The following is a 12,194-nucleotide window of genomic DNA, read 5'->3' as shown; positions in this document are numbered from 1 at the left end:
TCACTCAACAGTAAAAAAAAAAAACAACAACAACATGGAGTTTAAGTGTATAGAGGTTATCTGCACATTTCTAAAGTGACAATTTAAGGTCTTTTTAATACCTCTAAAATGACAAATTAAACGTCGGCCAAATTGTACAAATATTAGAGGCAGAAATTAAAGGCAAAAGCCCAAAAAACTCATCTTTAAAAGAAAATAGCCGATCTACATGCTCACAACAACACGAGGCGTTGTGAGCATGTAGATCTGCTATTTTCACAATAGAACAGCGTTATACAAAATGTATGACTCAACTCTTAGTGCTCGTCAGGGTGGGGGGTCCCCAGTTAAAATATGATTATTTTGGGGGTCACGGCCGGAAAAGGTTGAGAAGTTCTGGCTTAGCAGAGGACCCAAGATCAAGAGCTGTACCCGAAAGGGTAACACTTTACTTAAAGATCGCCTCTATAATAAATGATGTAATCGCAAAGGGTTTCCACCGCGCCTCAAGCCAAGTTTAGGCTGGTCTGGTGCATCTCAGGAGCGGGACGGCTTTGTGAATGATACTTTATCAAGCAGAATTCTTTTTGACTTCAATGACTTATCAAATATATTTACAGTATTTGTCTTCAAACAAATTACAAAAAATAGAAAAATAAAAACGTATTTTACATTCAAGTATGTATATATATTTTGCTCAGTAGAGTTTACATTGTGTCAGTAGTAAATAAAGGTGTCAACAGTCACTGGCACAGGATCACACACACAACAAAAATAAACGTGTCAGTGTCTCACTGCATGTGCACAGCTCATGCAGTATGTACTGGGAGACCAGTACATACTTAGCTCAGGCTTGTGAATGATACCAGTGAGGAAATAATATCCCTTTAAAGGGATATTCCACTTTCAACAGGGAGCAGTGGTAGGGCCTCTCTCCACATACACACCCATTGTAACTTCAAACTTCATTTTAACCAAGATAGAATCATTAAAAACACCCATTATTTTTTCTGGTGACTCATTTTACCTTCCTAATGCGTGAGCAGGCCATGTTTTTTCGATAACTTTTTTCATTTATTTTTAATAATTATTTGGGAAAATGGAAACAATGAAATACAAAAGAATAATTCTTAAAAATAAATGAAAAAACACGGCCTGCTCACATATTAGGAGGGTAGTATGAGTCACCAGAAAAAAATAATGGGTGTTTTTAATGAATCTATCATGGTTAAAATGAAGTTTGAAGTTACAATGGGTGTGTGTGGGGAGAGGCCCTGGGCCTGTGGAGGGCCTGGTAACATTTACATCAAATATCTAAATATTGAATCAAGCTAATTAAAAACTGTTCAGGGTGTTCATAAAAGCCTGATTAGATGATAACATTACAAAAAGTTTTTTTGAAAGTGAAATATCCCTTTAATATTTCATTCTAGAATATGGCTTCAACAACAGTTTTAATGCACTGGCACTGCTCTGCATACAAGTTACTCCGATCAACAATATACTGGAGCAGCTCATCAGTAAGGAAAAGCTCAAGAAAGTCAAAAGGTTGATCTGAATCAAGATCAGCAGCACCATTGATAAGTCCAGGATTTGCTGTGAAAGGAATGTCTTTTGGCTTCCAGTTCTTTTCAGACCACTCAGGAGGATCTGCAACTGGAAGGCTTACACCGGGCCTGCAACCACCTGCAAATTATAGAAATACGTAATTACCATAAAATACATATTTTAGTACTGTCCATATGTCTGTCCTACAGTATGTCTGAATGAGGATGGCAACACCAGCAGCAGCTACCCAGCGCCGACGGTGATGTTGATGTTTTTATTTGTAGGCTACTAGAGGGTCGCTTACTAGAAGTTAACTCATCTGGTGCCGATCCCGAACTAGTTCGGCTTTATTTCAATCCAATACAATCTTTTTTTTATTAATTCACTTACCCCGAGCTGCTTGTAGAGTCGTGGGTGGTCCTGGCTCGCTAGCCGCTAGCCAGCTAGCCGTTCTACTCTGTCCGACGATATATTCCATTAAAAATGGTTTAAAATACATTTTTGAGCTCCCCAATGTTCACCCGATGTTCGGCGCCGCTTCCGATGAGTACACGAGTGTGCCGATCCCGAAGTAGTTCGGCTTTATTTAATTAAATGAATAAAATGATAAGAGGCCTTCTGAAGCCTGGCTTGATTTTTGTAGCTACTAGCCGAAAGTTAACAACGTCCCGGCCGGCCGTAATTTGCGAACGCAATCGCCAACCTCCGCCTAATCCAATGAAAGACCGCATCTTTAAAGGCTTATATCTCTTTTTTGTGTTTTAGGAAAGCGGCGCGAGGTTTATTTACGGCGAAATCCCCCAAAAATGATCTTTTAGATGACAAAATGGGAATAGCCATTCTGTTAGCATCTTCATCCGGGACATTTCCATGCCGTGCAAGAACGTGAGAACGTCAGGTCCTGGAAGCTGAAGTCCTGGAAGCTAAAGCGCTCGCCTATGAGAGATGCACTGGCATTCTTTGGCCCCTAGAGGGCGCTGGCGCTCAAAGAGTTAAAAAAAAAAAAAAATGGGGGGGGGGGAACTATTGTGGCGGAACTATTGTGCCGCAGCACACGTTTCCGGTCGGACATATTTGACCACCGGACGCACTTCCGGTTAGGAACTCCGTGTGCCACGTGATCAGTCCTAGCCAATTGGAGTGCTGCATTTGGTCTGTTGGTCCTACCAAACAAAAACCGCTGGCTGCAGTTCTTAAATGTATGTATAGATAACAGATCTCAATCAGATTGAGCAAGCTTTACGCTTCTCCCTACCCCTTTTTTAGGGTCTTGGACAACTGATTATAATTGATTGATATTGATTGCGACAGAAGGTCACAGTTTCGTATGTGAAATGGTACATGCTGACTCCATCTGGACGTGTATCTACACTTTTCTTTTGCGGTTTATGGGTTTGCCTCTCTCTCTCTCTCTCTCTCTCTCTCTCTCTCTCTCTCTCTCTCTCTCTCTCTCTCTCTCTCTCTCTCTCTCTTTTTTTTTTTTAATATATATATATTTGTCCAAGGAAACTGAAAGAAAAACGAAAAAAAAGCACTTAACTGAACAAATTCTTAGCGTTTTAGTACTTACCTTACAATAAAAGTGTTTTCTTCTCCTACCGCCATGTCTTGATTAACTAATCTACTAATCTGGGAGAGGAGAGGAGAGGAGAGGAGAGGAGAGGAGAGGAGAGGAGAGGAGAGGCATTTTTTAAGTTATGTAATTGCACAAAAATGTTTTTCTTTCTTTCACAACTCCTTGGAAATACACTTCATCCACCTTACCCAACATTCCAATCATTTCTACAGTATAAGCTTAGCCATTTTGGATCCTGTTTAGACCAGTGGTTCTCAACCTTTTCAGGCGAGGACCCCCAAAATAATCATATTTGAACTGGTTTAGACCAAGCTAAGCATGCGGTTTCCAGTTTAAAGCCATTCCAAAGGGACATGTTTAGACACATATAATCAAACAGGAATAATCTGTGATGAACTGTGACCAGCTCTTAACCGCTTTAACATTTTGGACAGAGAGACAAACCGACCGACCGTCATTGGCTGCATGGTTGGCTGATTAACCCCTACAACCCCACTCGTTGCGTTCACTCAGATGAGCTATAACACAGGGATGCTGACAGAACCCTTGCTAAAAACCCCAGGACAAAAATCCACTCATCCTAGACAATTCACGCCCCTCCTGGCCCCCAAACTGTGGAATAAACTCCCTGTCGCACTTAGAACGACTGACTCACTCCCTAGCTTCCACCGTGGCCTGAAGACTCACCTCTTCAGACTCCACCTAAACCCATAGCACTTAGTACAGTAATAGCACCCACCTACTCTCAATGACCATATATGAAAGCTAGATAGTATTCTTAGGTTCAGGGCTGGATTAACCATTGGGCCGATGGGGCCGTTGCCAGGGGCCCTTGGCTCTCAGGGGCCCTTCGGGGAACTGGGCCGTGTGGTAATTGAAAATTTGCTAAAATTAAATGTATATTATGTTAATTAAAAATCAAATATGTGGGCCCCTCCTCTGTTGTCTACAGGTGCTTTCTTGGCCCACAGATGATCCTCATGGCTTAAAATCTGAGTTGGATAGTACGCGTTTGGAGGGAGGGGGGTTATGGTGGAGGGTGGGGGGGCCCTAAAACAATTATAGGCCAGGGGCCCTCGCGGGGGTTAATCCGTCCATGCTTAGGTTCAGCAAAAGGTTTACACTCCTTCTCTGATGTTATCATGTTTATAGTTTGTCGACTGTTGAAAGACCTCGATGCTGCTGAAACCTGTACATAATATATTATATTAATCCTGTTGATAGCCTATATACACTATCTATTACAATATATGCTTTGGCAATAGATATATATTGCCATATAGATATAGGTATGTATAGTTTTTTGTGTGTTCTAGTGCTGTGGTATTTAGGAGGAATTGGTGGTTAAGGCGGTTTTGTCTTTTTTGGAATACCATGATTTTTGTCTAGGCTAGATTTACTGTCAGGGCCCACATATGTGAGAATTTCTGCAGGAGGTCGAGTTGCTGCTGTAATCCTTCTTTGGTGGGAGACAGTAGCACCAGATCATCTGCGAATAGTAGACATTTGACTTCTGCATTATAATACAAACTATGTGATGTCTACATCTATGTTGTGATGGCCAAGGAATACAATGATGTCATGTACAGCATCATAACTAATTAATGAATAATAATTAATGATCAATTAATTGATGTGAGAAGGAAATCACAGTATTTTATGTCTGTTGCATACAGTCTTTTGCATACATGTTGTGTAGAGGCCAATTTGTGTTTCTAAGGACGAAGGACCTTTATCTAACATGCCTATGAACCACACACACACACACACACACACACACACACACACACACACACACACACACACACACACACATACACACACACACACAGAAAATAATAATAAATATAGCTGCAAGCAGTGATAAAGTGGCCAAAAACGCCTCAAATCATGAACACAGCCTGCGATGTGCGTGAAATTTTGCACGCACATTCCCACTAGGCCAAGGAACAGATGCCACCCTTCTCACATTGGCCTGTTATAGCGCCACCAGGGGGTCAACTTTTGCATAACACATTTTTGGAACAAAATGCCTCAAATCACGCATGTAGCATCCGATTGCCATGAAAGGCCCAAGAACACGTGGCACCCTTTTCCCTTTGGCCTATTATAGCGCCACCAGGAGGCCAAAAAAACCTACCTGACCTGCCGGAGACCTGTTCTCGGTGCTCAATGCTTCCAGTTTTTCTTTGATTTCTTTTCCCACTTTTCTTGCTTTTCCTGCTTTTTTCCGCAGCTTTTTTCCTTTCCTACTTGTTCTGGCTTAGCCACTTTATCGCTGCTTGCAGCTATATTTGTTTTTTATATTTGGCAGCCTAGGACATACCCACAGGCTGGTTGTTAGAGGGATTCAACAACTTGGAATGCCAAAAAAGGGGACAAAAAAGCTGGCAAAGTATTGTGCCGTCTCCGCTATAATCGGCAGCTGCCACATAAGGCGGAGACGCTGCTACTTATACCCGTAGAGTAGGTACCAAGTGACTTGCTATTGTATCATGTAGACATACAGTATGCCATGATGTTGTAAATGTAACTTTACTGCACCTATAATATTGTATCTCCTTTGTGTGGACATAAATAAATGGTTAAAACGTGTGTGTGTGTGTGTGTGTGTGTGTGTGTGTGTGTGTGTGTGTGTGTGTGTGTGTGTGTGTGCGTGCGCACAAAGGCGCATCATGCTCCTCACCTCCCGTGGTACTCAAAGTAGCAGGGGTACAGACACAAGGGCACGTTTCTGCAGCCTGGGCAGACGAACTGCGTCTCCTTCCGTATTTCCTTACTGTACTTGCAGTGCCTGCATGGTCGGTACGGCCTCGCCTGCTTAGCGTTGGGTTTGATCGGCACCATCAGGTGCCCTGCAAAGTCCACGTCCCTCCTACTCTCAGGGTCTCTGCCGCGGGGTCCCCTAGGGGTATGGGCGGGTTCAGGTGGGGCAGGTGCAGGTGGGGCAGGTGCAGGTCGTGAACTGCCTCGTTCCTTACCCGCTGCTCCCTCAACCTCTGCTTCCTCAACCACAACAGTTCTCCGTCTGGTCCAGGAGTACATCACAGCATGGATGAACTTCCTCATGGTCCTCGGGCGGGCCCGGTTCTTTGCCGTGTAGAGGATGAAGGCGTTGACCAGGGCAATCTGGAACAAGTAGACCACAAACTTGGAACTCCACTTTTCGGTATTCCTGATGCAGGGGTAGTAGGACATCCTATGGTCCAGGCGATCCACCCCGTTCATCCAGGTGTTGTAGTCGACCACGCAGGCTGGCTTCTGCATCTGGACTCTTTCCTTGTGATCTTTCTTTTTCACCATGACAGTCTTCATCTCGTCCTGGTGGAGGGTTGTGATCATCCTGACGATGCGTTTGTCCCGCCATGCCAGGACCATTACGTCGTTGTTGTGACGAGACACCGTTTGCCCTACTGCCAGGTCAGTCTCTTTGACGTATCCGATAGATGGCGGTTCGCCCCTGTGCACGCGAAGTGTGCCGCAACAGTGCACTTTGTGACCGAGGAGGAGTCGACACATTTCCACACTATTGTAGAAGTTGTCCATCCACAAACGATAGCCGTATCCTTCCAAGCCATCAATCAAGAATTTGACTGTGTCCTTCAGATGATAGCTGATACCACAGTAGGGCTTCATAGCGTAACAGTAGCCTGTCGCCGACTCAGACAGGATGTAGCTCTTGATGCCATTATTGATGGGCTTGGCCGGGTTGTACACTCGAAACCTCATGCGCCCACGCCACCGGAGCATGCCCTCATCGATGCTGATGTTTTCTGAAGGCTGATACATTTCCTTGAACTTGGAGAGCAACAGGTCCAAGACGGGGCGGACTTTGAAGAGCGGGTCATTGGCATCTACTTGCCGATTGTCACAGAAATACAGAAACCTCCAGATCAGCTGGTATCTGTTGCGTGACATGGTCTTACTGAAGTATGGGGTAGATGTTGCTTCATCCGTGGACCAGTAAGTCTCCAGGCTTGGCTTCCACACAAGGCCGGTAAGGAACATCAAGCCAAGAAAGTTCTTCAGCTCCACCATCGTAACGGGTCTCCAGGCATTTGCCCTGGAATTTGGGTGCTTCTTCTCCAGAGCCTCGATGCAGCGGTCAGCATAAAGGTTGGTGTGGTCCACGATGTGCTGGAGCAGCTCTTGACACAGGAACAGCTCTGCGAAGTCAACCGGGTCGTCTGACTGGAGGGCCGCTGCGGCGTTACGAGGACCCGGAACTGCACTGAACGCAATCTCGTTGGGGTTCCAGTTCCTCTCGTTACACCAGCCCTCCTCCGACCGTTTGGGCCTGCCAATAACTGTAAATCATAGAAATACATCATTACCATAAAATGCATCGTCACTGTCGGGCAGTATACCGTCTCTGCATTCTATGATCCTATAGTTTACTGAGACACTACACTGTCTCTTTGCATTCTATGATCCTATAGTTTACTGAGACACTACACTCTCTCTTTGCATTCTATGTGATCCTATAGTTAACTGAGACACTAAACTGTCTCTCTGCATTCTTATGTGATCCTATAGTTTACTGAGACACTACACTGTCTCTCTGCATTCTAGGGCAGCCCTGTTGTCATACACTGCACCCCTGAATTTCTTTTTAGAACTGTATGACATATTAGCGTACATACATATGTCAACATTTCCCCATAAGATACAGCATATGTCACTGGCAAAACTTTAGAATATCAGTTGCCATTAGAACAGATTGAAAATAACTTGTTTTGCTTAGCATTCAACTCCAGCATCCCTATTCTGGGAGGGAACATTCACTAACTATAGCCGATCTACAAGCTCACACGTGCAGCGTGACGTGTTGTGAACTTGTAGACCGGCTATTGTTGGTGAACAGAGGTGGTGCACTGTAGTCTGCAAAAAAGAGCACAAAGTACAGTGTAACTCTGGTATAGAGGGCTAGGTGATTCAACTGAAGTGACATTGACACATTCCAAATATCAAAGTATTATGTGGCAGCATGGGATCAAGTGTGATGTGCAGAACAAAGTTCTCACCCCTCTTATTGGATGGAGTAGCAGGAACAGTAGGAACTGTAGGGAGGAGCGCCCTTGACGGTGTGTCTGAAATCCCAGTGAAATAGCAAATGGTAAAATAGCAAATAAAAAAATCATGTAAATGAAATCAATTTTCTATAGATGATCGAGAACAGGGGTCTTTCAACAGGGGGTCTGGGACCCGAGTTACTGGGGGGGGGCACCAAATCTTTGTGTGATAGAAACTTTGTTTTTACATTAACCAATTGAACCCTAGCATCCCTAATCTGAGGAAAACATTCGCCGAAAATAGCAGGTCTACAAGCTCACAACGCCTCGCAGTGCAGGCCATTTTGAGCTTGTAGATCGGCAATTTTCGGCACAGAGGTTTGGTGAAGAGGGGAAATTGAGTGGTTAAATGTCTGAAAATACACATTAATAAAAATCCAACATACGCTGATAGTAAGGGGAACATAAGAAAATCTGCGAAGTAAATCGTTACCAAGAAATTTCTTCACCAATGTGTTTCTAAAGTTGTGTAATAATATGTACTAAAAGGTTGAAATTCAACTCCCGGGGGAAACCTCATAAAAAAAATGATTTGTGTTTGTGTCCCATTAACTCATCTAGTGCCATTCCCGAGATATCTCGTGAAATGTACTCGAGTATCTGTAGTGCCATTCACGAGATATCTCGGGAAAAGTAATATATTACTGTAACGGCGAGTACATTACCGAGAAGAATGGCCGGCGGTCCGGAGACGAAATCCGTCGCTGATTTCGCATCATCACGGCTCCACGAGCACAAAATAGTCCCATCCATAACATTGAGGTGGACGGGGGATCTCATCTTTAATGTCCATTATCTCAAAACTACACTTTAGAAGCTAGGATGGAGGCAGATGCTCGCTTATGTTACACAGTTATAAAAGCTCCCGGTCGGCCATTACACAACTCCACGTGGACACGGATCGGTTCCGGCGCACGACCCGATGACGTCAGACCGGAAGTGATTGCGCTGTGGACTTCTGGCCTTCAAAATAAGATAACGGCGGTGATGCCAGCCTGAAGGTGGCATCGTGGACTTTATAATCCGTTAATTTCATGGGCACTAAATGAGTTAACTTTACTATACAGGAAAACAATACTACCCCTGAGCTAATGCCACCCCCGTAAGTATATACTGTGTGTAGTAACGAGGTGTAGAGACTTTATTATGTAAATTATACAAGCACTGAACAAACAGAAATATATTTTTATCTACAGGTAACTACTACAATGCAAGCTGGCCTGGGTTTATATTACCTTCAACACCGGACACTGAAGCTCCTCCATGCTGAGGCTCACTCTCCTCTGCCACCTCGGCCACCTCCTCTATAGTCACACAGTGAAAGTTTTGTAGTTTGTAAAAATCGGTATAACATGTTATAGGATGACGTAAATGATGTGCACAAAATCAAATCAATAAGAAATAAAGCATGTCAGTCTGGTCCATAACTTTTACACCAGTAAATTGGGAAATAAGCGACCGTCTGGTCGCATACACAAACTTTAGAAGGCAATGGTAGCTTATCAGGAGGGAATATGGGTATTGGGACAGATCCATGTTGATGACATGACTTTAGAGATACTGTGTACCGCTTTGTGTGATTTTAGGGCAAAGTCTGTAGGAGCACTGTAGGACCGATTCTTGCAAAATGTGTTTAGCAAGAATCGGCCTCATGGTGGCGCTAAAAGAGGGCCATGTGAGAAATGAGGGGTGGACACAGGATGGGACACACTGAACAACAGAGATGAGTTTTTTCTAGTAAAATGCAAGCTGGCTTCTGTTGTGGTTTTATTACTTATTATTTTACTATACAGTACCTTCATCACTGGACCCGAGTCGTGCACGCCGACACCCGCGCACCACCTCCCTCTCCTCCTCCTCCTCCTCCTCCTCCTCAGACTCAAACTCCCAATCTGAAAATGTGTAGTTTGTACAGTGCTTTTATTTCTTGTGATGATATATCATTTTGTTATTTTTCATGTTTTATAAATTGAACATATAACTCAAATGGAAACAAGACAGTATAGGGTTTTATTTTTGTGCTTCCTTTTTTAGACTGGAGTGTTTGACTGTAGTGTTACGGTTTGCATTTCTGCCTGATAAAGTATTCAATTCAATAAAACGAAACCAAATTGCAGGGTAGCACCCACCACCTGTAGTAGTAGGCCTGCTGCTAGGCCTACTACTCCCAATGTATTCTATGAATGATGAATGATATATAAAAACAAGAAATCCTTCCTACGATCTAAGTGAGTTATATGTTATAATACATTCATTTGATTTCATAGGCATTTAAGTTTTGAAAAATATTGAACATTTGTTCAAGACTTTGAATATTCTATTATATATTCAATGAATGTCTTCTAAATCTTTCTTCTAAATCATTGGTTCTCAAACTTTTTCATGTCAAGGCCCGCGGACCCCCATCTCAAAATGTGTTGTTCCAGGGACCACCCACAAGGAAATATTTGAGTTACAAATGTTCACTTAAAAAATACCAGATCTACAAGCGAGCTTGTATATCTTCTATTTTTCAATAGTTAAATTTGATTTAATCTCAAACACGATATTTCACGATATAAATTCTTACCAATGGCGGCTTGGGACCGCTTCTTCTTTTCCACTGACATAGGGAGCCAGTCGCCATCAGCAACACCATCATCATCATCATCATCATCATCTTCATCATCCATGTCCATCTGGAGGTTGGAAGACGTCGGGTCCAGGTTATTGTAGCCTCCTGGACGGCTTGCCTTCCTGCCACTACGGCGATGCCCAGCAGGACTCTCATCCACTGCCTTGTCCGTGTTGTCTTGGTCTCGCTGACTCAAGGCTTGACAGACAGCAAAAGACATTAATTCAATATTGGATTTTGATCAGATTGGTTATTTTTGGTTGAGGTTGAAAAAGCTATGTTGATTCGATGTTTAATTACAGATACCATTTCAATAATTGAAATCAATGTAGTATGACTCTATGACAAATGACTCTGGGCCCCAACGTTGTATTGTGTTGTATGCATCTCGGTAGTTACGCCACTGAATCATATTCATTGTAACTTTATTTAGATCAGCAATATGGTATAGTTTACTATGAAAAACAGGTACATCTTGTCCGCATATCTCTGTCTGTCTGTCTGTTGGTCACGCCTGACACTGTGGTTCCCCTGACACATCACTGTGACATCACAGGTGATATCACAGGTAAAATTCCATATACAGGTGTTCCCCAGAATCCCTTGTATGCCCATATATGAAGACCCCTATATCGATATACATCACTGGTCAGATGGCCAAGACATGGCCCATATCTGTGAGGCTGGTTCAGATAGGGATCTCCATGCATGGGCATAAAAGAGATTGTATGTTGTGATGTCATGAGAACCACTCTAACAGAATCCCATTTATGCCCATATATGGAGTTCCCTGATGTCATCAATATTAAGCCCATATCCAAATGCCAGTATATGGAGGAAGACAGCCCATATCTGTGTGGCTGGTACAGACAGGGATCTCCATGTATGGACATAAAAGTGATGTACTATACGTACAGTACATGGATCTCCATATATGGGTACCAGGGGTCTCCATATGGGTAACTGGTCCGATATACTGTACATCACTGGCCAGATGGCCGGGTGAGGTCGCATGTTGCCCTGAGGCGTCTTACTAGTATTACTGTTTGGCAGAGTAATATCTTATACTACTCGTCGTTACTGTGTAAAATAATAATATTACAGTAACTTGTGACTGTCCTAGATCTGACTAGACTGGTTCTGAACGATCTGAATTCCCACAGCTTGAGGACCATGTGCTGTTGCTCTCGTACTAAGACAGAGATGTGCGAGATGCATTTTCAGGTCCAGTCTGTGTATTAACGGCATGGTGAGGATCTCTCTTCTTGTGTAAGCTCACGAAACATTTCTGCGCCCCAAGAAGTGTGTTTGCGCCTCTGAATCTTTGCATCAGTGTAAATAGGCAAACATTTGGTGAAAATAGCCGATCTAAGTATGTGTCGCTAAAGATATAAGGCTATAGGTT

General features: G+C 43.3%; 1 protein-coding gene across 1 annotated transcript in view; it reads right to left on the bottom strand.

The window, feature by feature from the left end:
- Window positions 1-1,159: 1,159 nt before the first annotated feature.
- Window positions 1,160-12,194, bottom strand: part of LOC308300257 (uncharacterized protein) — a gene marked incomplete at its 5' end in the record, with an annotated part of 45,884 nt that continues 34,849 nt past the window's right edge. The window contains 7 exons of the mRNA XM_080744077.1: window positions 1,160-1,665; window positions 3,098-3,156; window positions 5,790-7,410; window positions 8,128-8,193; window positions 9,411-9,479; window positions 9,972-10,067; window positions 10,745-10,987. Coding sequence (XP_080600203.1) covers window positions 3,144-3,156; window positions 5,790-7,410; window positions 8,128-8,193; window positions 9,411-9,479; window positions 9,972-10,067; window positions 10,745-10,987 — 2,108 coding nt within the window. The 3' untranslated portion in view covers window positions 1,160-1,665; window positions 3,098-3,143. The remainder of the gene's footprint in view (window positions 1,666-3,097; window positions 3,157-5,789; window positions 7,411-8,127; window positions 8,194-9,410; window positions 9,480-9,971; window positions 10,068-10,744; window positions 10,988-12,194) is intronic.

This window comes from Nannobrachium achirus (assembly GCF_963921795.1).
Source record: "Nannobrachium achirus genome assembly, chromosome: 2".
NCBI classification, from domain to species: domain Eukaryota; kingdom Metazoa; phylum Chordata; class Actinopteri; order Myctophiformes; family Myctophidae; genus Nannobrachium; species Nannobrachium achirus.
The sequence above is the reverse complement of the archived record's forward strand: the minus strand, read 5'-3'. Positions and strand labels throughout refer to the sequence as shown.